Raw genomic sequence first — 26299 nt, forward strand, 5'->3', positions numbered from 1 at the left:
AAGGCAGATGCGAGGCGAGGGGAGTGGGAATAGCGAGCGACGGGAGCCCCAGGGCGCGCGGCGCAGGGGCGTGCGGACAGCAGCGGGAGAAAGCTGCCGGGGGACGCCGGCTCCACAGGGGGCGAGGGGCCCGGCTTCCTCCCGGCGGCGGCCAAGGGGAGGCAGAACGGAGCAGCGGGCGGCGCCCGGGCAGCTCGAGGCAGCGCAGCCCGCGGCCGCCCGCGGCTCGGCCGCCAGGAGGGACGGGGGGCGGGGGGAGACGCCGACACCAGCCCGGGCGCGGCGAGGGGGCGAGCGCGCCCGCCGCGGGGCCCGCTGCGGCGAAACTCGGCTGGAGGGGGGAGCCGCGGCGCTCCGGCGGCGGCGCGGGGCGGGGGCGGAGGCGTGGCGAGGGCGGCGAGCCCCTCAGCGCCGAGCGGCACGGAGGGAAGCCGGAGAGGAAAAGGCGAAGTGCGGAGCGGGGCGCTGCCGGGACAGTCGCCCGGCGGAGCACGGGCACGGCGGCCGCGCACCCACCCGCGGCACAGGAGGCTGCCGGGGCACCTGCTCTCCCCTCCCGCCCGCCGCTCCCCCGGCGCCTCGCACACGGTGCGCTCGGCTTTGCTCTTCAGGACGAGGCAGCTCCCCTCCCCTTTATCGCCCTCCCGAAGGCAGCGGCGCCGTGGACGAGCCGCCCCTCGGCAGGCAGAGCCGCGCAGGCTGCGCCATGTGAGCGGGTCCCGCGCGGCCGCAGCCGTCGGCGAGGGCACGTCCAGGATGTGAGGAGCAGCCCGGCCGCGGCAGCAGTGCACCGGCGACTAAGCGCAGCGCCAGCATGACTGAGGTGAAGGCTAAGGACCCCAGAGCGCCTCCGTCTGCCAGAGACGGGGCGGTCCTGCTGCAGGGCCACCCTGCTGGTGACCCCTTCCGCAGGGAAGCAGAGGCCATCGACATTTCCCTGGACGGACTGCTCTACCCCAAAAGCAGCGACGAGGAGGAGGACGAGGAGGACGAGGAGGAAGAGCCGCGGAAGCAGCCGGGGGAAGAGGACCGGGAGTCCCTCTCGTATCGGCCAGGCAGCGGCTCCCTCTCGGATAAGGACTCCCTGGACAGCGTCCTCGACACCTTCCTGGCGCCCGCGGCTCATGCCAGCTCCGCCGTCGCCGCGGCGCCGTGGTCCCTATTCGGGGCAGAGGTCTCGGAGGTGCCCAGCGCGCCGATGAGCCGCTGCTCCGAGCACAAGGCGGGAGAAGCAGCCCTCGGCGCGGCTCCGGCGCCCGGCCCCGCGCAGCCCCCGCCGCGGCCTGCCCCACTGTGGTCTGGCGGCGACGGCCTGGCCGCCGCTACCGTTAAACCGCGGCCGGCGGGGGCCGGCGCGGAGGGGCCCGCCGCGGCCCCCAAGGGCAAAGCCCCGGGCCTGGCGGCGCTGCCCGGCGAGGAGCGCGGCTTCGTCCCCGGCAGCCGCCTGGATCAGGACGCCGGCTCCGGCGGCGGCAGCCTGGTCCCGGCGCCGGCGGCCTCTCCGCCGGCAGCGGAGCCCGGGCAGGATTATCTGCACGTGCCCATCCTGCCCCTCAACTCTGCCTACCTGGCGTCGCGTACCCGGCAGCTCCTGGACGTGGAGGAGTACGAGAGCGGCGCCTTCGGCCAGCGCGCCTCGCCCGCCGCCCCCGCCGCCGACTTCGCGGACTTCGTCTACCCCGCGGCCGAGGCCAAGGAGGGGCCCTTCGCCTACGGCGACTTCCCGCCCGCTCTGAAGATCAAGGAGGAGGGCATCAGCCTCCCCGGCCCGTACCTGGGCGCCAAGAGCGCCGCGGCGGCGGCGGGCTGCGCCGACTTCGCGCAGCACCCGCGGCCCAGCCAGGACTCCTCGCTGGAGTGCGTCCTCTACAAAACGGAGTCGTCCCTCCTGGCCGGGGCCTACGGGCCGGCGGCGGCGGCAGGGCCACCCGACAGCCTGCCCTCGACCTCCGCGGCGCCGCCGGGCCTCTACCCGCCGCTCGGCCTCAACGGCCACCAGCCCCTGGGCTTCCCGGCGGCGGTGCTGAAGGAGGGCTTGCCCCAGCTGTGCCCGCCCTACATCGGCTACATTCGGTAAGGGCCGCCGCGAGGGGCCGGCCGCGGCCGCTGGGCGCAGGGGGGGGAACGGTCGCGGCCGTTGGGCGCGCGGGGGGGAACGGCCGCGGCCGTTGGGCGCGCGGGTGCCGAGCGCCCCGTGTCCGGGAGCTCTCACGGTCCGGTGCGCCCAAGCGCTTTTCTTCCCGAGGGGAGAGAAATCGGAGCGGTGTCGCGCAAATGCGCTCCCTGGGGGGACAGATTGGCAGGGGAAGCCGCTCCAGTTGAGTGCGTTTTGCGGCTTTCTGCTGAGGGAGGCTGCTTTCATCGCAGTGTAAAACATTGCACCTTGAAAGTATTTTTGGAAGGTCCTGAGGCAAATAACTAAATTTGGCCTGGCTAAACTCCACTTCAGATTTTTAGAAAGTAACTGTAGACAGCGTATATATTGTCTGTGCACTGGGAAATCACAGTTAATGTGTGAAGTGAGCTGTGATGCATTTTACTGTATTGAATTTTAGCTTTGCAACGGAAACATTTTTAGATGTGTAGGGCACAATTCTGGTTTGAGAAAAGCAGCATTTTTATCGTTGCAATTTTTAAATCTTTGTAAAATTACTACGTAATGTCTTAAAAAGTAATCAGTTCCAAAGAGGGGAGAAACAGTGTATTTTGCAGAATGCATCTTAATTCACACATAGGCAATATTTATAAATGTCTAAATATTCTTTAAAATATTTATTCCTGATTTGAGAAAAAACAATTAATTACACACAGAAAAAAAGAAATCTAAAACATTTTAAGTAGGTGTGCAGATTTGTTAGAATAAAATTGCTTACTGTGATTCCAAGATGTTATGCATCACATAGGAAAATATGCAAATATATATAAATATAATAGTACAGTCTCAACAGATATCTTTGGATTTTTAAAAACATGAAGATTAACTAGTTTTTTTTCTTGCCAAGAAATTTGGAATTATTTTCCCTAACTTCCATGGTGTGTCAGAACCCTGCAACTGAATGGGAGGAGACAAACTGATTAGTAAAGATTTTTCTAGCTGAAATAAATTGTTCTTATGTGAAAGGGGCTTTTGAAATTCAATTCATTCTGTGCTGAGGAAAAAATATAAAAAAGTAGTATGACTTTACTCACAAGAGTTGTTCTCAGGAAGATGAACATTCTAACAAGTTCCTAGTTTTTACCTTCTTTGGCTAATGGAGGTTAGAATATTACTTGTCCCACAATTGTAACTTTTTAATGCCTTGGCATATTTTACAAATGTATGTATTTTACAAATGTACCTTTTATCCTAGCCTAGACAAGCCCTTAAATGGAAATGCAATCATACTGGATTTTCTTTAGTTTTTCTTCTTGTCCTTCTGAAGTTTGGTTACAATTTTAAAAAGGAATTTTTAAATATAAAACTGATTATTACAGGTAGCTGTCGCAAATTAACTGCTGTCACAAATCTAGATAGTTATTTTTTCTCATTTCTTTTTTTTTCTTAAAGGCCAGATACAGAAACCAGCCAAAGTCCTCAATACAGCTTTGAATCCTTACCGCAGAAGATTTGTCTCATCTGCGGTGATGAGGCTTCTGGTTGCCACTATGGAGTACTTACCTGTGGAAGTTGTAAAGTCTTCTTTAAAAGGGCAATGGAAGGTACTATATGATGCTGTTGTTCATAGTTACTTGAAATACATCTTTCTAAGCATTGCTAAGAGTATAACATTTATTGATTGCTGAAACAGATCTTTACAAGTATTATCAATGTAGTTTTTGTGTTGCTTTGGCAACTCTATTTAAAGTATTGCAATGAATACTAAATTTTTTCTTAATTTATTTTACTAGCGTTTTTTTTTACTTCTATTATTTGCTATTTATCATTTATTCTTTCTGAGTTGGCAGAAGTTCATAAAATTTTTCCATATTACACAATATAATTTAAAAAGTTTGGATGCTAATCAAATAAAAATATCGTGGATATGCATTAATTGTAGGTAGATCAGAATTTATTTTGGCTTCATTCTGTTTTCAAAGTCATGAGGCATTTTTCCTGCTTGCAAAATGCAGAATTTGACCTCCTGAGTTTTATGGAAGTATTTCAAGTTTTACTGAACTATTTCAAATAATAATAATAATAATAACAAATGGGTTTGACATTTGTTCCAGCTAGCCATTAATTAACTAAGTCAAACTGCAGGCTTAATAACACTATAATAAGAATATTTATGTTTATTTTTTCTTTTTGAATTATGTTAGTGACTTGAGGTCATTGTCGATATATGCCAGCTGAGGTTTTAAATATGTACAAATACAAGAACAGATTTCTTTATATAGATCAACCAATGATGCAGTATAACAAATTCATCTACATTTTATGCTTTGTCTCCTTTTCTGTGGTTATAATCTTATGTGGTTATAATCTTACCTATCAGAACTAGGATATTAAGGTTTCTGTTCCACATTCTTAACAAAACTGTTGTTGCAATGTATAGATTTGCTTAAAATAAAAAAAAATCTATCCTGTATTTTCTTGTTGTGATATATAGTTTATTCAGCTTTATAGAGTTTATTGACCTTCAAATGAAGAGGCATAAGAATACTGGGAAATTAAAAGCCTAAGGAAATAATGTGGTCTGTTTTTGTTTTAGTATGCTGTTATTTCCTGGTTTAAGCATATGCACATTTTTCTTTACACTTCCAGTGTAAGGATGCTGGACTACATGGACTTTGGAGTTACTGCAGTATTTTTTTCTCCAATACATTTATTGAGGTTAAAGAGGCAGTCATTATAAACATGTATGTTAGGTTCCAATGAGAGAAGAACTTGGCTCTTGAGTCACTTGTAGGCATACACTTAAGTTCCATAGACTGTGTTAATCAAATCTCTTAGTTTTGTTTCACATACTTTGTACACATTCTTTTAGTAAATCAGTCATGCACTTTAAAAAAATGATAAACCAAGGAAATGAAGTTTTAAGAGTGAGCATAATTAATGAATGCTATATTTAAACAAGTTTTATTATTCATTTTTCAACTCTATGGTAATATTTTTTTTTCTGTTTGAATTTGGTTATATCATATTTTAATTTCATCTCTTTCCTAAGCTAGTATCAATACTTGTGCAGAATTACAAGTGCAGAACATTTTATTCATGTTCATCATAAATATTTTAGCGGTAAATATTAAGAAGACAAATAAATTGGTAGTATAAATGTCTTAATTGAAGTTTGTTTTTGCTAGTTATTTACACAAAATTTGTATTTGTAGAATCTTATGAGATAAAGAATATAGATATAAAAAGAAAGAAGAAGTCATCACAGTTACACAAACAAGATGCTTATAATTTACATAGTATCTTCATATTCAGCATTTTTAAGTGATTGCGAAGACTTTTATTGTGAGGAAGGGCATTTGGTTTCGTTAGTAAGAATATTCAAATAGATAACTACCTCAGGAAGTGGACTCTAACAAAAGTATAGCCTATTGAGTCTTAAGGGAAAGAATGACAGAAATAAGCAGCATGAGAGCAAACTGATGAGATACATAGTTATTTATAGTTACCTGGCTTTATGTAGGAGGTGCAAATCTACGGAGAGTTCTTTAAAAAAGATGGACTTCCCATTTTAACTGAAGCGTGACCAGCAACGAAATACTCTCACTTATGGATAGATGCCTATTTTCTCTCTTATTTAGATGAAATGTACTTAATTTTCACTTAATTTGTTACCACAAGTGAAGGTGATAGAATACTCTTCAGTGAAAAAAAAGGTTATTTTTATTGCAAATACAACAGAAAATGGTGTTTAAAAGTGTACAATAGTAATTGTGTAAATTTAATTGAGCATATTTTTAATGTAAAATTATCTCCAGGCCCATCATTTCTTGAAGTGAGAATGAATTATTTACCTTTTAAAGTTTTGGGTAGTATTATTACAGACATGGTTATTTTGTTTTTTAAATGATAGTTCTAGCAAATAAGAGGTTAAATTCATAGTCCTGATTCTACTTTAGATTTGCTTTGCGTAAGTACTTATCACTATAAGAAATTAAAATAAAATTGGAAATAGAAATCTGCTGTTTCCTGAATTTTCTCTGTTTAGATGACTTTTTCATATATTATGAAGCTTTCAAGAGCATAAATTAAAAAAAGGACAAAGTATGGTGACATATAATTTGGTGAGAAATGTCTCCTCCTATTTAAATACCTATTTAATCTCAAATATGTTGGCTATTTCAAGTCTAATAGCCTATGTCATCTTCCTGTTCATACACCATTTATTTTTACTCTCCTTTAGTGTTTAATTACCTTATTAATTAAATGCTCCCTTTGTGTTAAAAGGGGCCATTACATTATCCAGAAAACTCAATTTTTCATCTCTGATCTTTCAGAATAAAAGTCAAGTCATAATATTCAAAGCAAATAGTTATTTAAGACTATATAGGTAAACCTAGAAATGTTTCTACAGTAAGTAAAATTTAATCATATATTTAACTATAACTAGCAAAGATACACAATATAATTATTCTAACAGTTTTAACACTCTAACAGTAGACCAGAACTGTATTAAGATCACTAAGATGTAAGTGTAGATTTAGAATTAAATTATTTTGGAATGTTTGTTGGCAGTGAATTGTTAATTATAGTGAGCATTTGTTGATAATGAATTGTAAAATACAGTGGATAGTTTCTGTTGTTTGGGTTCTTAATTTTCATGTGTTCATTTAAGCATAAAGAAGAAGATGTTAATACAATATGTATATTTTACTCCAAACAAAATCTTGAAGAGAAATAGGTTAACCAAGGGCAGTTCAGTTCTTTAGAAAAAATACTCTTTTTCCAATACTCTCTGAACTAATTTGTGCCCAATTTTAAGTCTTGGTGAAGGTTAAAATATTTTTAGACAGTTAGTTTCATATTTCAGAAAAGACTTTTAAGGAAAAGACTGTATTAGAAAATATATAGTACAGTTTTTGGACCCGAGGAGCAGTTTTTAAATTTTGGGAAAACATAGTAAAGCAGGTGGGAAAAAAATAAATACTGGAAGTGGGAAAGACAGCTAAGGATAAGCTAAGGGGTAAGAATAGGTAAGAAGTAAATATTCTGTTTTTTTTCGTTTCATTTTGTTTTGTTTCAGGAAACATTACTTTTCTTGTCAGTGAGTTGAGAATGACATTTTAGAGTTATCTATCAAACTATTTGGAAGTAATATTTGCAATATTTTCAAATAAGTAGGATTAGTGTGGTGGTGAAGTGACTTGGTGATTGGGAATTTTTAAGTTGTTACTAAAAGATTTAGTTCATGATCACACAAAATTAGATATAATATTTCTAAGGGGAGGTTAGGAGAATAATAATTAAGCAGGTGAACAATAAACCTTTTTAATACTAAATTGCCAGAGTCATTAATGATATCTGTTAAAGATATGTTCACATAAAGTCATGGAGGACAACAGTAACTAAATTCCTTGTCTAAAAGCTTGGTGAAATTTATGCCCTGGAGAGAAATTAAGTGCTTTTAAATTGAAAGCATCTCCTTCACAGCTGTTTTACTAATAAAAAGTGGAAATTGCCCAGATCCTGAAAAAAAGCACTATCTTTCCTATATAAAGTCTTACTTCTTATTTTTGTTTTATAATCTTTATATAAGGTATTTGCTTCCTTTTGTCCTTTGTTTTTATTACTTTCATTACATGTAATGAAAAGTAGTTGCCCAAACCTAGAGAGTGTGAGGCCAACATTAATAGATATTACATCGGAAGTGTAGAAAGCTAATTATTAGTATCTTTAAACGCTATAACTTTTGGGGGGCTCTGTTATAAAGGTGGTCTAGTGATTATGTAGCAAATTTTTCTGGTTTTAATATGTGCTTCAAGTTCAGGGTAATGGTGGTATACAAATAATAATATCAGGAACAAACTCAACCATAACTACTAGCTAACACTCTAAATATGAACTTCTATTTTCTCTGAGACCTGATTTGACAAATTCTACTTTGTGGAATATAGAATTTCTATAAGAGTTTTCACTTCTGTGTCTGGAGAGGTATAGGTGGAGGAAAGTACTGAAAAGTAATGAGCTACAATTGCACAGCTGAAAGTCTGACCATCACTTCTATCAACCTTTTTGATAAACTTTATGGGACTCTTATTTTGTATAGACAGTTTTATGGTAACAGTGTGATTCTCTACATCCTGTAGTGAAATGCTGTGTATAAGGAAAATTGCCAAATGAAACAGATGTGCTTTTCCATAACATAAGAACAGAGGCCAAATAAATAAATAAAAAAAATACAGTAGTCTTCTTTGGAGAGACAATGAAATGGAATGCTATAGAAACCCTTTTGGCTGTGAGATTGATTGGGGAGCTGTAAATTTTCCTTTGTCTCCTAACTCTGCATGAATTTTTAATTTTTAATTTGGTTTTCCAGACTGGGTCTCAGAAATTGGTTGGGTGTATACTGTGGACCTGATAGTGATAAAAGTTTTATGAAATAGACAAAAAATATATATTGTAAGTTGAGAGATAAAACTGCTTTTCCACTTTATATGTAATGATACAGAATTTAATGTTATTAAAACTATTTTATTTTGCAGTATTTTATTTTTGTATTTTATTACCAAAAAGTGTTAATGTGAAGTCCACTAGGTACATTCCCAAATTCACATATACAGAGTTACTGCAAGGTTCTAAAGTTCAATTTGGAAGTCTCACTTGTGTGAGAACAAAATATTTTAAACATGAAAAGGGAAAGTAAGAAAATCTGTACTGATACATAATTGTATATATTCATATTTCTGATTTAAAAACATTTATTTTTCAACAAATTGACAAACATTAATTTGTTGATTTGTATAAGGCACAACAAAGGAGTGAGCTAAGATTGCATTCATTCTGGTACTTAAGTCATGCTAATGCTAAGTTTCTTACTACTTATTGTGACTTGTTATTACTGATTTCCTGATGGAGGTGGCTTAGAGCATAATCAGTTGCAGAAATGCTATTTGTTAGTGTTTTGGGGGCTTAATTTTATGTAGCATATTTGTAAATTGTGTTGAATATTGTGTTAAACATCTTTTAAGGTGGAAAAGAAGTTATTTCAGGTAGTGTAACACTGCTTGCTTTACAGACCACCAGCAACTGGCTGTTCAATATTGCTGAGATTCTTCTGTTCCAACTTTAGACATTCATGATACAACTAACCTCAGTCACTCACCTTAAGTTCACTTTACAGTGAATGGAGAGAAACAGTGACTTACGAGGAAGTGATTCAGTGACTTATTTTAGATATCTGCTTAGGATGAAAAGAACAGTACTCTAACAGTAACTGTTTATCTGTACTGAGTATAAAAGGACTATCAGATGTTGCACATTGTCTGCATTTGGTGAGGTGAATCCCACCTATGTTACCAAAGTGGCTAGCAGGTTTTTAGAAGTCAAACTATTATCAGCTAAAAATACATTTTTATGGTGGCTGTCACCTTAAGCTGTGCATCTGTCTGTTCCCCTAAACTGATGCTGTACTAATAAGGTAATTGAGATGATTCTTTAGAAACTATTCAAAGACTTCACAGTGTGGCATTTGTATGTTATAGACTTGGCATTATGTGCAGTGATACGTGGTTCCACTTCAGAGTTTTCCTGATTATGCCTAGTCACAGCTACTGTGCCTTTCACAAGTGGCTATTGCTTAATACTGGTTAATGGCTAAGCACATTTCAGCAAACTGAAATCTTTAGTAGTTCAAATATAGAAAGAATTATATGCAGACATTGGGATTCTGGAGAATATTGCTCTATTCCTGTCCAATAATTATATAATCTTCCATAATTCTCAAAGACAATACTTTTTCGAGATTTGTTGCACCAAACCATAGACATTTACAATGTGAACATCCATCTTTGGGCTAATTGCTTCAAGTTTCCTTTGGAGACCAGCAGGGTGTTTAAGAACTGAAGTTTAGACATTTGCTTAACATTAAAATGAATTGTATCCTAAGGTGCCTGTTTTTCTCTAATGACCAGGAGGAGAGTGTGTGCTACTTGTTTTTCTGGGTGTCCAGAATGTAGAATTGAGCTAGTCAAATGAAACCCCTCTTTGCTGTTTTTCAGCAGCCTGTTGTCAACTGGGTGTTTCGATCAATGAAAAGCAAAAACTTTTTCTTTTTTTTTTGTTGTTTTCTGCTACTAATGCTTCTATTTTCCTACCTGTATTACTTGTAGAGTGAGTGACCCAGTCCCACTGGTTCAGTTGTAGAATAAAAAAGCACTGATAGGTAGAATAAGAAAAGAATATGTATGAAAAGCTTCATCATGGCAATGTGCTATAATACTTCAACTGAAATCAGAATGATACAATGGCAGAAGTATAAAAACAATACTTCGTATGTTAATGTAAGAATACAACAGTCGAGGAATCAGAAGAATGGCAAAAGATACTTGAATAATGTGTGCTTTTGAAACACTTGGAGTACTTCTTAAGTGGATTTTGTGGTCATAGTAGCATCCCATGATCAATATTTTATATGAAATACATCCCTCACTGACAAAATAATTGTCAGCTTAATCATTTTGCATATTTCTACTACTGATGTAGTTAATTAAAAATTGTGACCAAGGAGCAACTGTTGCACAGTGCCACAAAAAGAGCTGAAAATCGTCATTTTTAGAAGTTAGCATCTTTTTCTTAAAGATACTAACTATTCCAAATTTTTACTATCATAAATTCCTCCATTTAGGTTCAAACACTGTGCCTTTCAGGATGTTGGAGTGGTAAATATGCTAGACAAAACAGCTCACAATCAGTGTGAAATGGTAATTCTGCAGTTCATGATTGTTTCTGTAAATAGGACTTAATTTTGTTTGATTTTACTTTTTTCTCTGATTTTTCTGTTATAGGACTATCTTAAATCAATTAGCAAAGATTTTATTTCATTTTATTTTGCCACACATTATTTTGTTTATGTTATTTTAGAAAATGTAGTTTAATTATTCTACAAATTTCTTGGGCTTTGATAAATTTATTCTACAAGTTTTGTGGCTTTTGATTAACTTTATTTTTGCTTATTTGCTTATTACTAAAAAAAATGCAGGTACATTAATCAACATATATGAAGGAGAAATTTGTATATATGAATGATTGGAAAGGGAGATCAGAAGATGGATGAACAGACTAGAAAATTAAAGGAAATATTAAAAAACAGGAATATAATTTTAACTGTATCTAGAAATGAATGGAAACAAGGTAGCTACATAGTTTATAAAAACAATCTGCTCAGATTATTGTCTGGAAGGGTAATTCTGGAAGGAAGAAAACAATGATGTTACAGTATTTACAGGAAGAGGTAGGAAAATTTGGAGATCAGGAGACAGGGGAAGAGTCAGACTCTCCTTCCAATGCAAACATTGGAAGGAAGTGGTCTGTTGAATAGAAGAAAGCAATGAAAGATATGTGATGATATGAGAATGCTGCTTTCCTTCTAGAGAAACCAGTTTTGTTTAATCCATTTAGCAAATTACAGAGAACTGTAAGATTGCAGGCTTAAAACCAGCAGACAATGGACTGGAAGAATACCAAAAGTCTGTTAAAAATAGAATTATGTGAAAAATTACTCATCAATCTGTTCACTAAAGCAAAATAGATTAGAAAAAGATACTAATTTTGATTTAGGAATAAAGATTTTACATTTTGTTTTGACTTAGGAATAAAGATTTTACATTTTGTTTTGACTAAAATATACAATAAAGAAATCATTCTGTGTCAACTCTTTCTTCAACACTGATAATAAAGGCAAAGGAAATAAAAGACAAACTTCACAAAAATTGCTAATGCCTGTTACACTCAAGAGTCCTGTACACTGAGTACACAGAAAAGTTCCGGCAATTGCCCAGGAGATGAGAGCCGTGTACAGGCATCTCTAATTTCTTAAGGGATTCACACACGCTTTTCTTTCCTTGTAGCCCTGAACACCAGGCTATTGGATGACTTGGAGTGCAAGCATTTTTCACTATTTTCACTTTAAATTATATCGCTGTCAAGGAATGAATTCTAGATCATTTCATTTAGAAAATAAATCCATGATAGGGCATACCTACCTTTGCCCTCTGTAGTCCGTTGAATACTTAATTCTTTGATGTGAAGTAAATCTGCATCAACAGTAGGTCTGTATACCAGCAGAAAGTATGGAGTTGTAGTCAAAGTACCTGCTTGAGAGTTTGGAAATGTGAATTTCAATTTCAGTGAGCAAACCAGGAAATTGTGAATTGCCCAGTAACTATTAAGCTGTTTTCTAAAGAGGAGCATCTCTTGCTTTCATTAACTACATTTTTATACAGTGACAGCTCTAAGCTCTAAGTCTGTGTTCTAAGCTCTGTCTGCTGCTGTAAATATGTGAAGTTTGCTAGTATTGTCCCTCCTAAATCAGGCCTCTGAGGCTGACATAGAAAGTAAATTTTTTTGAGCAGTGGATCAAAGCAAAGATCATGGTAAGAACCCTGGGGCATATGGTTTATTGTTAGGTGATTAGAAGCTAATTCTCACTTCAGTGGCTTCTCCATTTTTGGAGCAAATGTTAGCACAGAAGTGAAATTGATATTAAATAAGTAAAAACATGATTTGAGATGCGTGAAATCTACATCTACACCATTGTGTTTAATACACATGGATAAACTAATTTTTCCTTTTGTTTATTTTGAAACTATATTTCGTTTGAAAGCAATATTTTTGGCTTCCACAAGATTCCTTGGCAGGGAGTTATAAGTTCAATTGTGTGCAAATGTTTTAATTTAATTGCTATTGATTTAATTGGTACCTTCTATGAGCAGGACTAGCTGTGGTGAGGAGGACAGGCATAAGATGACATTGGGAGATACTTGGTAGTAAAATAATTTACAAAGAAATGCAATAGATATTCACTGTCTTTAGACAGATACTGCAAAGCAGACTAAATAAAACACTGTGGTAGGTATTATGAAGAACAGTCCTCAGGGGATGGGGATAGGGAGCAGATGATTTTATAAGAAAGCATTGCCAGTTAAGAGTGATACAGGGAGACAGAACCAGCTACGGAAGAAAGAAAAAAATTTTGAAAAAGTGCTTTTATTTATAACAAGGAGGAATTGAGGGTTCACAAACAAGTGCGTTGCTTCAGTGCAGAGAGTCAGCAGTTCAGCAGAGATGCACTTACACAAATAACTGCCTGCCTGCAATTGGTACCCTTGGTGCAGATAAAGGTTTACATTTAAAATATTTTTCTTATCTGCAAAATCTTGGCAACTCATTAGTTCACTCCAGTGATTGTAAATAAGTGATTTAGAGTATATCAGTAAGCTAACTTAATAGTTCAGCTTCAAAAGACACTGTAGATACTGCTTCTAGCAGTATTTGGATTCAAATTTCTGAGTGCTGCAGTACCATTGGTGCAGCTTTACCATAAGTGAAAATTGTGAGCATGTTTGTGTACGCAGACCATTGGCATTTTAACCACTTTCTCATATAAATCTGCCCAATATAGTATTAGTCAACCCAGTGCTTAAAATTGTGGTGGCCTTTTTGTGTTAGAACTTCTGCCTTTGCTAACATAATGGTGTCTGATGGAGGTTAAGAAAAATGCTATACTAAGAGAATCTAGAACATGAGTAACATTTTAACATTTGAATATTAGGAAAATAGAAGAATAGGAGCAGGAATTACTTTACCCAACTAGTTCCATGTATCTTGGCTCACTTTCTATGATTACGGTACAAAGAGCAGAAGGGCTACTGGAACTGCTAGAGCAACTTGGATTTTCTAAATGTTAAGATCAAGGAAAACGTGTAAACTGAATGTATAGAGTTGCTAAACTTTTATCATTTGTTTTAGCTATTTCTTCACTATGTTAAAGTGGCATTTGTCAAGTACCATTTAACGCTCTAGAGAATAAGGAAATTATTCATTTCATATGAATTCATTTATGAGACTGTCTTTCATATTCATGTTCATATTCTTATAACTTTTTTATCTTTTATGGAATTTTATCTCCTTCTTGACTTGATATTTGGAATACAATGAGATGTATAAGGCTGTATATCATACTTTTTACATTCACAAAAATAGGGACAGCTCTAGATACAAGGTATCTGTTCATCATGAACATGAATACCTGCTGATTTACTAGTATCATCAGCATTTCCCTTTCCTCTGTTCAGTATTTTGCCATATGATTATTACCGTTTTTGGCCTTGTTGATTTTATATGACTCCTGCATTTTGGTGTTTTTTTCCTACCATTTTCTCCTTATTCTCAATCGTCTACTATACTGGAAATACATAGTCAGTTTTTTGGTCTTGAAATGGACCTGAGCTATGTGGTCTAAAACAATGCATAGACTCAAAGGGCTACGAAAAAAAGAGGTTCAGAAGAGATACTTGCCTGGGCAAAAAAACAAAACAAAACAAAACAAAACAAACAAAAAAACCCACAAAAAAGCCCTAACCTCCTACAAAACCTAGTCCCTACTTTCCTGCTTCTTGTAGTCCTTTGCAATTAATTACTGTAAAGCATCAGACTGCCACAATGCACAGAGTCTGACTCGCTTCATATTAGTTTTACTAGTAGACTCTTAAAACTGTTGTTGACTATCAGAACAGAGAGTACTTTTGTGCTAATAAAGACAAAGCAAGAGATCAAGGAAAAACTGCACATAATCACAAGAAAGACATGTTCAAAATAAGTGTATTGCTTCCTGGTCTGCTGGCAAAAGCAAGAAAGACTTTTATTTTGGGGTAACTTTTGGCAATGTTTCCTGCAATGAAGGGATTCAAGATTAGAAGTAATGGGAGAAAGTAAAAGAGATGATTCAGCAATGTCTTCTGATTTACTGTATTAGTAAATACTTTTCAAATGCCAGGCAATGCTTGAGACAAGTGTTTGTATTTCCCTGTCATTTCCAGAACGAAAAGACAAAAAAGGCCTGGACAAGTTGTTTTTAAAAACATGGAGAAGTAGTACATTAAGTATCTAAAACATATATATGTGTGTGTATATATATATATATATATATATATATAAACATTTCATTTCAAATGGTTTAGCACTAGTTCTTTTCTTTTTGTTAGAACATTCCTTTTTCTCCTTCATTTTTTCAGAGGATTCATTTTCAGTTTTTTTGTTGTATGAAAAAGTTATTGGTGAACAGTTGCTCATCTTATCAGATGCAGTGCAGGGAGAGGACTAAATTTGGTTATAAAGAAAACTGATTAACAGCAACTGAGTAAAATAATGATCTCGGACTGCTGGTGGCATCAGATGACTAACTCTGGGTAATAGATCAATAAAAATAGAAAGGAAGCATCCATGATACTGATACTTCGTGTAGTTTATCCTTACTTTTTTGGTCTATTTTTAATTTTAAATATTTTCATGCTTTCATGCTAGGTACCAATAAGAAACTCAAAATATAGAAATGAATAAAGGATGATGTACACAAACAAGAAGGATAAATCTTAGAGGATAAATCCATTTAAAAAAGGTGAAGAAGGATAATGAAATACTGGAAATTCTGAGGTGCTTATTAAAGTTAATGCCAACCTCTTCCTAACTTTGGGTCCTTCAGAATTCATCAATAAACTGCACTTGCCAAGCTTGTGATTCCTAAGACTGAACCTAGACAAAAAGTTACTGCCTTCTTTTTGCCCTCATTGGCTCTGTTGGTATGTGAGTAGGTCTAGTAGAAAGCTGATTTTCCATCAGAAGTAATTTAGTCTGCTAAAAGGGATCTTTTTTGCACTGTTTTGTGCCTCAGTTTCTTTGTTCATTTTTTTATAGGAAACTCCTCATCAATCAAAGCAAAATTTACTTAGTTACTTTAAAGATAGGAACAATAACTTAAATGGAAAAAGAAATAAGATTGAAAAAAACAAATCAGTCTGCCCTCATGTTTGATTTACATTAGAAATATTGATAGTACAGTAAGCAGTTCGTATTTTTTCAGTTATTTTGGAGCTACATATTTTGGGAATGTCCCTCTTACTATATAGAAATTACTATATTTAAACAGTAATAATTATTTAAAAGTTAACATAAAAATGAAGGACACCTTTAATGGGTATGTCATACTTTGATTTAAATCCTTTTTTATTTTTGGATCATTTATATAGAGAAATTATTTTGTCATGTTACAAAACATACTAATCTTGGCTTTTTTTTGCTTGTAGGGCAGCACAACTATTTATGTGCTGGAAGAAATGACTGTATAGTTGACAAAATTCGTAGGAAGAACTGTCCAGCATGTCGCTTGAGGAAGTGCTGTCAAGCTGGTATGGTCCTGGGAGGTGAGATACTTTTGAAGTCTGACTTAGAAAAATAGGCAATCAGGAAAACTAGCTTCAGTCTATTCATTTTTAACAGTATTAATTTGATATTATAAAGTAAAGAAGACATAGAAATGCTATTTTGTTGAAGAATTACTTGTTTTAAAAAATAATTTTAGATTCTTCTTTGTAATTTTTCCTTAAAAAGTCTAGAAATCCTGAGACAAAAATATACCACTGTAGGAATGTCTCTCCTAATAATATATCCTTAAACTGATTTTCTTCAAAGGATAGGAATTATGTCTTTGGTCTGTATTCATTAATAATTTTGGATTAGAGAATTTGATTTAGAGAAAAAAAACAAAGAAATAAATTGATATTGACACTAAAACCAGAAATCAGTACTATTTTTGTCTCTTTTTTGTTTTCCTCTCCATTGTTGCTTTGAGTAGATGTCAACAAGATTATATCCTTTTATTTAATGCCGGGTAATGCTTGTACCAGTACTGCAGGCTCCGCATACTAGGTCCTGGGAATTTCCATTTTGCTGTTGTATCTTGCAGAGCAGATTTTATTTTAGAGAACACTGTTTTTCTATGTAACATTAATGAAAGTTATGCACTATATCATAGAAATCCCACAGGGAGCAAGCCAGTTGTATTGGATCAGATATTCATATGGAAGTTTTGCTGTGCTTATATGCAGGAATGATAGATAATTTTCCTTTTTACAGATCATGAGAACTATAGCTATATAAAGTTTTAGCCCAGCACAGCTCTTTAAAATCTGTGGCTAAGATTATAAGAAAAGACTATATGAGGATAGTTGAAATAATAGGAAGTAATATATTTGCAAAGGAAATTGAAAAAAAAAAGCAAGAGACAAAATAAACTATGTTTTTTCTGATATCATTTATTTTAATGCATCAAGCACTTATCTCTCTCTATATGTACATTTTCTTGTTTATCTCCACAGGAGGAACTAGCATTATATATTGTTGTTAGTTTTATTACCATGCTAGTCTGGGTTCATTCATAAATTAAAATGTGTGTATAGTTTTCAGACTGAAATTTTAACTTCATAGCTGAAGTCCCATCACTTTCAGCCCCAGTTATATTGCAGGGCTGTGGTTCTGGAATTCTAGGTCTGGAGTGGTGTTTTAGAGCTGAGGTAGGAATGCAGGGAAGAAACAGTATGGCAGACTTGACGTAGAGAGACAAGACACCTTGAACCTGAAGCATTGTTTGCCCAGGTGATAGAACACTCCCTCTGGTTTGGAAGGGGAGAAAGCCAAAGAGACAGGGTCAGCTGTGGAAATTATATGGTAAGAATGGAGACTCAGGGAAGAAAGAGGTGGCAAATATAAAGCCTAGTTTCAGAAGGTTTGGGGACAACTGGTGTGAATTATGTTAGATTTATTCATTAATTCATTCCTGGCTATGAGTTTTGTGCAGCCAAGAGTCTGGTGATGATCATGACCTCAATTTTTATGTCTTGAAAGTTAGGTAGTACTGATATTTGAAACTCAAATGTTTTAACATCACAGACAGCACTGTTTGAACATGGAGAGGAGCATATGACGAATCACCAGCATCTACTTCTTTCACATCAATGTTGTTCTGCAGAGTAATTCTACACAGAAAAGCTTTTGACTTTTTTATGCATTTTGCATATGCTTTTGGATGGTAGTTTAAAAAAGAACATTTTCTTTTCCTAGTAATTTTGAACATACAGATTTTGCTCTTGAAGTAGGTGCCCAAAATGGAAAAAAGTTGGACGCTTTTGCTAGCGATATTGGTGGGGCAGTATAGGGATATGTTGTATCCTCATACTTGAAACCAAAGCCTGAGGAGAAAGTTTCTCTGACTGTTAGTTCTTTATCATCATGCATAAAAAGAGTATAAACTTCCTATTTCTCTTTGGGTCCCTCTTTTCTCAGATAGTTCTAGGAATAGACAAATAATTTCTTTGTATTTAGGTAGTTTTTTGTAGTTAGGTAATTTCTTTGTGTTAGGCAGTTCTGTCTAGCCAATTCATTATTTCTAGCAATATCTTCATATTAATCATTCAGAAGTCTCCAGACAGTGCTCTTCCTGTAAATACATGTGAAATTGCCTCCAGAAGTAGTAATTTCTTGCAGAAATTTCAAGTGTGCGAACAAACACTATTTTTTGTGAATGGCAGACTGAGACCTATAGTAAAATCAAAATTAGGATGAATATTGAAGTATATCAGCAGTTGTTTTTGGAAACTAAAAACATTTTTATGAATGAGAAATGTATATAGTTTAATGAGCAGATTAAAAAACTGCACATATTTTTATAGTAATTTACTGAGGCATTTCTATCTCAGGTACATATCTGGGAAAAAGATTTTCTCTCTGGCATGGATGCTGCCATCACTCATGCAGATCTGGTATAGCTGGATTTCACATTGCATAAAGATTTGATCCAGTAAGCAAAATTCTTCTTGGAAGGCAAGCATATTCTCTACCAAGAGCACAAACTACTACTTCATTTTTCATAAACAGTGTTCCTATTAGCAGTGATTTGTATATAGGAATCAAGAGAATCAGCTCAAGAGCAGAATGTTCACCTTAAGAGTTTAAATAGGGATTCTATTAAGAGAAAAAAGTTAGTTAACTTTGGTGGAAAAGTTTGTGGAATTTTTCCAAAGAGGACCTTTCTGTAGATCCCAGAGAGCTTACTGACTTTTGACTCTCTAGATGACTATGGGACTCTCTGGGCAGAAATCAAAAGTGACAGGGTCTTAGGTGCTCTTCTCATCAATCCTTCCAATCTTTCCAGTGAAGAAAAAAGGCCAAGATTGCAGAAGATGCAAATGACAAACCAATGCCTGTCTGTGTACCTAATGTTGGAGACGGCTAGAGTGACATTGACATAGACTGGTGTGAGCTTTGTAGGCAGGGTAGTCAAGGAAGAAGATGGAAGAGTTGCACTTCTGACCTTTTTGACTGCCTAGACCTTCAGTATGAAACTAAAGACGTGTGTTGAAAGACTCTGGATCACAATCAAAACAGGAGAGTAATACTTGTGTTGTGTTGGAGGGGAGTCAGTATTGTTGAAGCATTCCGTGAATATACTAGATTGATGACAATTTTCACAGAAAAATGTTAGATCAGGCACTCAGAGATAATTCTGCACTGGCTGCTTACAAATAGGAAACAACTGGTGGAGCATGTGGTCGCAGATGGCTGCATGGGTTACAGCAACCATTAGATGATTTAGCTCAAGATCCACAGGAAGCCTGAGAAGGTTAGAGTTAGGACTATGGACTTCAGGAGAGCAGCTTCAGCCTATTTGGTGAATTGCTAGGCAGAAGCCCTTGGTAAGTTGCCATGATGGGAAAGGTGCCCAGGAAAACTGTTCAGTTTTTATAGAAAACTTGCTGCGATCAAGAACGGATCACCCCATTGTTTAGGAAGACCACAGCTCAAGAGTACATTTCTTACTAGTTAGACAAATTAATCCATTTCCTTCCTACTCTTCTACATAACAGGCTTTTAGCAAAATTGAATTAATTTTCCAAGTAGTAATTTCTTGGGGATCATTAAAGGGTTTTTTAAAAGATATATTACTTCTGCTTTGTTCCTTTAGTTTGTATACACCCTCCTAGGGTGTACACAGCTTGTTCTACTTCACAAAATGTAAGAGCATAGTGACCTTAAAGTCAGAGCCATAGTGTTCTGTCAAGAATAATAAATCATTGACATTTCACGTGATTACAGAGTATGGTGAAAGATGGTGAAGATAGTGAAATTTTCAACTCTTGGTAGAAACCCAGCCATTTTTATATGAAATGTCCAGTGTCTAAAACTTCTTGTTGGCAATCTGAGACTGTGTATATAACTGAAGGAACGTTAAAATACAAGATTTATTTATTAAGAAGAAATTCATAATATATTTGATAATTAGATGAAGTAGATTTTTTTATTTTTATCATTTTCTGTTTTCTAGGTACACATAATGCAAAAATGCTGTATCCTTATTTATAGTATATTGTAGGTAAGGGAACTGTGAGTACTAAGAAACTGCTTGAGTGACTGGCAATATTGATTAAAACAAATTAATGAAAAGACTACAAAGAAAAAGCCTGCTATCCAAATATGCACAGACTGATTTTAAAGTTATGATGGATAGTTGTTAGAGTGGACTAGTATTCTTTACCCGCTACATAACTAAGTTGAGACATTTGTTTATCTTAGAGCAGGAAATTGCCTGAATATTTATACAAGCTACAATTGAAAAGCTAAGCTATCGATAGATCTGTTGTTTTCCCTATGTCCTTAAGAGTTTGCATTAATGTGACATGGTTTCTTTGTGGTAGATGGAAAATTTAACCTTCTCCTTCCTCATTGTTTCTCTAAGGTTGAAATAGTAAGCATTTTGTTCTTCGTAGGCAGAATGACTTACTCATTGTCTACTGTCACACTGCATCTTTTCTCTTATTGACCCAGTGTTACATAAATCAGACCATAAATACCAGCATTTGTTGCATTTTCTATTTTTTATGAAACCCTCTTTTACTAAGCAAAACAACTCTGGCAGAGCTCAGGAACTGAATGATTTTACTAAGGTTTTCATCACTTTTGAGGGTCTATTTAAAGTGAATGTGTTCCATGCAGCCACCTCTATGTGGATTTGTCTTTTTATTGAAATGTGTAATGTGGTAATCTGTTCCTGAGGGTTGCTGTTCTTGAACCTCTGAAGGTTCAAGTTCCTTGATCCTCCAGAATGTTTCCATGAAATAAATTTGAACTACTACCTAGAGCTTTGTATATTTACATAGCCATACTTGACATAGTATTTGTGCTTATCTAGAGAAGACAGTTCAACTATTACTTTTTAGTAAGTATTCTTCAAACCACTGCAGCACGGAAGTATGAATTACAATTACTGAAAAAGTGAAATTATTCTCTAGAAATTGAAGAGATTTATAAGTGTTGACATGTGATTTCACACCATTTGTTGACTTTTCACTCATCACTGCATTAAGTTTTCTGTCTGGTAAACAAGTATAACATTACAAATCATCAAAATAGAAGTTAGCCATGAGACTGAAATGCATTTTTGAAACTTGGGGGAAAAGGATTTTACATGTAATAATTAATTTACTTGCATTTTTTCTGAATATTAGAGAAAAAAAAATGAAAGAATATCATTAAGTAACATTGAACAGAAACTGAACTGTAGAGCCAGTTGGCTCAGCTGCCAGCATATTGGGCAGTGGGAACAGTGGGAACTGAACCAGAAAATACTTTATCAGGTTACTCTAACCTAGAATTCATGGCAGTCATTTTAATGGATGAATTCATTTGTCTCTCAGGGTAGAGAGGAGTATATGAAAGGGGAAAACTATGAATTTTCTGTAATTTTTTTAAAAATATGTAATTTGTGAAACAAAAAAAAAAGAACATGTAGAAGACATCTCATATCTATGTACAGATTAAAAGTGTTATCTAGTATTACTGGGAAAGGTTCATGTTTCTGATTAATTTTTTTTAACAGGTCAACACTTTTCTTTTTCAGGTCGAAAATTTAAAAAGTTTAACAAAATTAAGGTTGTGAGAACATTAGATGTCGCACTCCAGCAGCCAGCAGCCCTTCAAGATGAAAGTCAATCACTAACCCAGAGGCTGTCTTTTTCTCCAAATCAAGAAATACAGTTTGTTCCCCCAATGATAAGTGTTTTACGAGGTATTGAGCCAGAAGTTGTCTATGCTGGTTATGACAATACAAAGCCTGAAACACCAAGTTCCTTGCTGACCAGTCTAAATCATCTTTGTGAGAGGCAACTTCTTTGTGTAGTCAAGTGGTCTAAATTGCTACCAGGTAATAGCACTTCTTATATGTAGTAAATTCTAGTTAAGCAAGTATGTCATAGGACAAGCAACCAAAAGAGGAGGGCACTGTTTGTCTGTTGTCTGCATATTACTTAATTCTTAACAAACTGTAAATGGTTTAAGCTTCCACTTCATCAGATAATTTATGTACCAATAAAATACATTTTAATAGGACAACCTTCTTAAATAAAATCTTCTAAATAGTTAGACATTAAAAAAACAACAGCAAAAGCTCACAATATTCCTATATCTGGCCATTATAGTAGCCTTTTCCCTCCTACTCTGTTATTCATTCTTTTGGCATGGGAAAATTTATATCTCTGAATGTTCTCTATTCTTATTCTAGTTAAAATGAATTTCTAAAACAACAGAGAAAAATTACAATATGTAGTAATAGTTAGGACTAAGCACCTAATAAACAGACTTACCAAAATTAACTGAATTTGTGAAGATCTAGGGCCGGCTCACAAAAAAGTACCATCATATTATGTATCTACATGCTCTTTATGTTCATAGGGACCTAATCCAGGGATCTGTAAAAGCCAATACATTGAGCAGAAAGCCTGGAAATACAGTTTCGTGTGAGCGCAGGTTGATACTTCACTGCTGCAGGAAGGAGTAGTCCCATTTGCTGTTCCTTCCTAGTGCAGCTTGCTCGTCTGACCTCTTAGTTGAATTGATTCATTCCCATTAAGTGAGAATAAAACAAATCTTTTTTTCTGCCTCTGTAGTTTTCTGATGTCTTTATAAGCTGAATCAGCTTACTGAGGGGTAACATGAAGGCCAGAGATGGCTTGAAAGAGCTAACAGGACTAGGTAATGGACCACTGCTGCACCACAGGAAGCTAACTGCCGTGTTATAGCAATCCTCAAAGTTATGAAAGAGCAAAGGTTATAAAGTAAAGTGTACATCTTCTTTCACTGTGATTCACAACTGAAAACACTTTGTAGTTAAATTCAAGAAAGATATTCATAGGTGGATGGTTATTGTATTACAGCTGTCTCTCGTAAAGAACACTGAAATGTGAGATTTATTAAGTAAGTTGATTACAGTGATGATGTAATAATATTTTTACTAACGGAGAATGAGATGCGTTCCTTTTTCCTAAATAAAGTTCAGTCACCTCTGACTGATAAAGTTGATTTTGGTTTGATCATTTCAAAATACTGGAATAGAAAAAGAAGAGTTTAGCTACTAGAATGAAGTGATCTATTGTTATAAAAACTTCACAACCTTCCTAGAGCTATGTCCTCAAAAGCACTTGTTTTCCAGATTATTCCTAGCTATCTTCTAAACTGTACAAAGCTATTCACAGTTTTTGAGATTATGCACCAAGCTGTGATCTAAAGAACACCTACTCAGCTACTGTCTAAATAAGGACTATAAAATATTTTAACTTTTTATTTCATTTCCAGGATTTCGGAATTTACATATTGATGATCAGATAACCCTCATCCAATATTCCTGGATGAGTCTAATGGTTTTTGCAATGGGATGGAGATCGTACAAACATGTCAGTGGCCAGATGTTATATTTTGCACCAGATTTGATACTAAATGAGTAAGTAGACTCTGTTGTTCTGTAATATAAATGACATCCTGAATCTATTTGTGTTAATGAGAATGTAACTTCACTGAGGCCAGTTTTCATTCTGTATTTGCTCTGTTGTTTAAAAATAAACATCAGAAGAAAGTGCTGTGATCAAACTCAAACTTAGAAACCAAAGTTCAGTAACTTTGGGAAGGATTGACTGGATATCCCAAATATTCTACAGAGGTGACCAAACAGAGGAGTATTATTTTCATTATCTAAGACAAAAAAAGCCCAAAGGATAAAGATACTGTAACATGATTTACTTGAATTTTTGTGACTAAGACATTTCTGAGATCATGTTTAAGAACTAATTGGAATTTATTTTTTGGTGACTGTTTTAGGGGGAAAGGGTGGTGCAAATAGTCTTTATATGGTCTAAAAGTAGTTTAGACACTTTCGTATTAAACCTTGTTTTTCCAAAGCACAGTTCTTGTTAAAAAATTGTACTAATTTAGCAATAAGGAGTTCTAATATCAAGGCTAATATAATTTGAGATTTTTTTTTTGTTTTTGAGGGAAATTGTTGATATAGATTATCCTTCCCTATGCTGATGAATTTGGATAATCTTCATTTCTCTTTGTCAGTTTTTCAGATCAGTAACTTAATATTATCAAAGTTGTAATTTTAGATACTTTGAATGTAATACACGGGAAGTTTTCATGCATAGAACATACTTTTCTCTATATATTTATTTTTTCTTAATGTATTTTTCTTACTTTCTTTTATTTAAAATCATAAAAGAGCTCCTGTAAGTAAGTGAGATAAAAATTAAACAAATTTTCATATGTTATGTCTGTTTAAGGATTGAGAGGTGTGTTTGAAGAAGATGTATGCACCTAAATCCAAAATTTACAAACTTCAAAGACCCAGTCAATTGTCATCTCAACTGAAAATAACTTAAATTAAATCTATAGACATCTAGTCTTTTGCCAGAAATGTTCTTTATAAAGATACTTAGTGGATCAGGCTCTACAGCTCCTGGTCTTTTCTCTTTCAGATGACTGCAAGTCACCATGAGATTATAGAATAGTGAATTCTTTCCTGTCCTGTATATATTAATTAAGCTGTACGAATTGAAACACTTTTAAGGGATGGGATTGAGAGAAATTCTTGCTGTATTCTGTCACAGCATATGCTGTGATATATTTTGCGGTTACATTTGGAAATACAGATTGAGATGTCTTCAGGCAGTAATAACACATCCTGGAATATTACCCTACATGTGGACCACTGCTGCCACCTGGTGAAGAAGACTTTAAGTGCTTTCTTCCAGAAAAGGGATTTTGGAGCCCTGATGATAAACCCTCCAAGAGGGTTTCTTGTTTGCAGCCTAAGTCTGTCTACATCAAGGAAGAGGCAGACTGACAATACACTCTTCTTTCTGTTGGAGAACATCTCAAGGGGTCAGCTTTGAAACATCAGAAACAAAGAGTAGTTGTTGCACTAAATCATAGCTGCAGCTATTTATTGGGAAAAAAGTTAGCTTTTATATCCGTAAAATATAATCCTCTTCCTTGTCTTTAGTGGTATCTAAGGTTGTACTTTCATAATCACTTTTAGCCAAGGTAACTGCCAAAAGCTGCCAAAAAGGGCAGCCTCACCGACCTGCCTGCCCCTGGCCATGCATTCCTATAACTTCCTTTAAGGTGAACCAAACACTGAGAGGCTGAACTGTAAAACAGCTAGATAAGGAAACTGATATACTTGAAAAATGCCTAGGAAGAGCAATCCATTTTCAGATGGAGCTTAGCCCTGCTCTGATTTACCACATGGGCATATGGGCACTTATGCCAGAATAGCAAGAGTGCACACCTAGAGGTGGGAAGAGATAATGGAAATTCCTTCCATAGTGGCATCCCACGCTTAAGTTTTGAAATGACCATGAAACCACAATCCAAACATTGTTTCACAGTCAATCTCTCCATTTAGAGAATTTGTCCAGAAGTCCATTCTGGTGCCCCTTGAGAATGACCTCCTCAGTAGCAGCATCTTTGAACCAAGAAAGCTGAGACTGTTAGTTTGATATGATTTGGTGAATTAATATTACATCACCACAATTTAATGTTATTTATACTTTCCAGTGTCTTAAAATATGACTAAATCAACATTTAGTAATACCAAAATGTTGAAAGCTAATACCACCCTTATAAGATGCCACTTAAGAATAGGGAATATCAGGAAAGGATTTAAAGTAGGCATGGAAATAACCAGTCCATTCAGATCTAATAGATGAAAAGTTTATGTTTAACTCATGTCAAAGCTGGTGCAACGGTTCAGATTTTGGGAAAAAAAATCATTTAAGATATCAATATCACTTAAAATAACAGCATAAACCCCCTCAATGCCTAAAGAAGATTCTTTTAAGCATAGAATCATAGAATCAATAAGGTTGGAAGGGACCTCTGGAGATCATCTAGTCCAACCTCCCTGCTCAGCAGGGTCACCTAGAGCATGGTAGACAGGGTTGCATCCAGGCGGGCCTTGAAGATCTCCAGAGAAGGAGACTCCACAAC

General features: G+C 37.1%; 1 protein-coding gene across 3 annotated transcripts in view; it reads left to right on the top strand.

The window, feature by feature from the left end:
* The first annotated feature begins 725 nt into the window (after positions 1-725).
* The window catches only part of PGR (progesterone receptor), a 36034-nt gene continuing 10460 nt past the window's right edge, over positions 726-26299 (top strand). For all 3 annotated transcript variants that reach the window (XM_062577749.1, XM_062577766.1, XM_062577757.1), the window contains exons 1-5: positions 726-2073; positions 3548-3699; positions 16234-16350; positions 21879-22181; positions 23609-23753. In XM_062577749.1, coding sequence (XP_062433733.1) covers positions 815-2073; positions 3548-3699; positions 16234-16350; positions 21879-22181; positions 23609-23753 — 1976 coding nt within the window. In that variant the 5' untranslated portion in view covers positions 726-814. The remainder of the gene's footprint in view (positions 2074-3547; positions 3700-16233; positions 16351-21878; positions 22182-23608; positions 23754-26299) is intronic.

The sequence above is a fragment of the Rhea pennata genome, chromosome 1 (genome assembly GCF_028389875.1).
Source record: "Rhea pennata isolate bPtePen1 chromosome 1, bPtePen1.pri, whole genome shotgun sequence".
Taxonomy (NCBI): domain Eukaryota; kingdom Metazoa; phylum Chordata; class Aves; order Rheiformes; family Rheidae; genus Rhea; species Rhea pennata.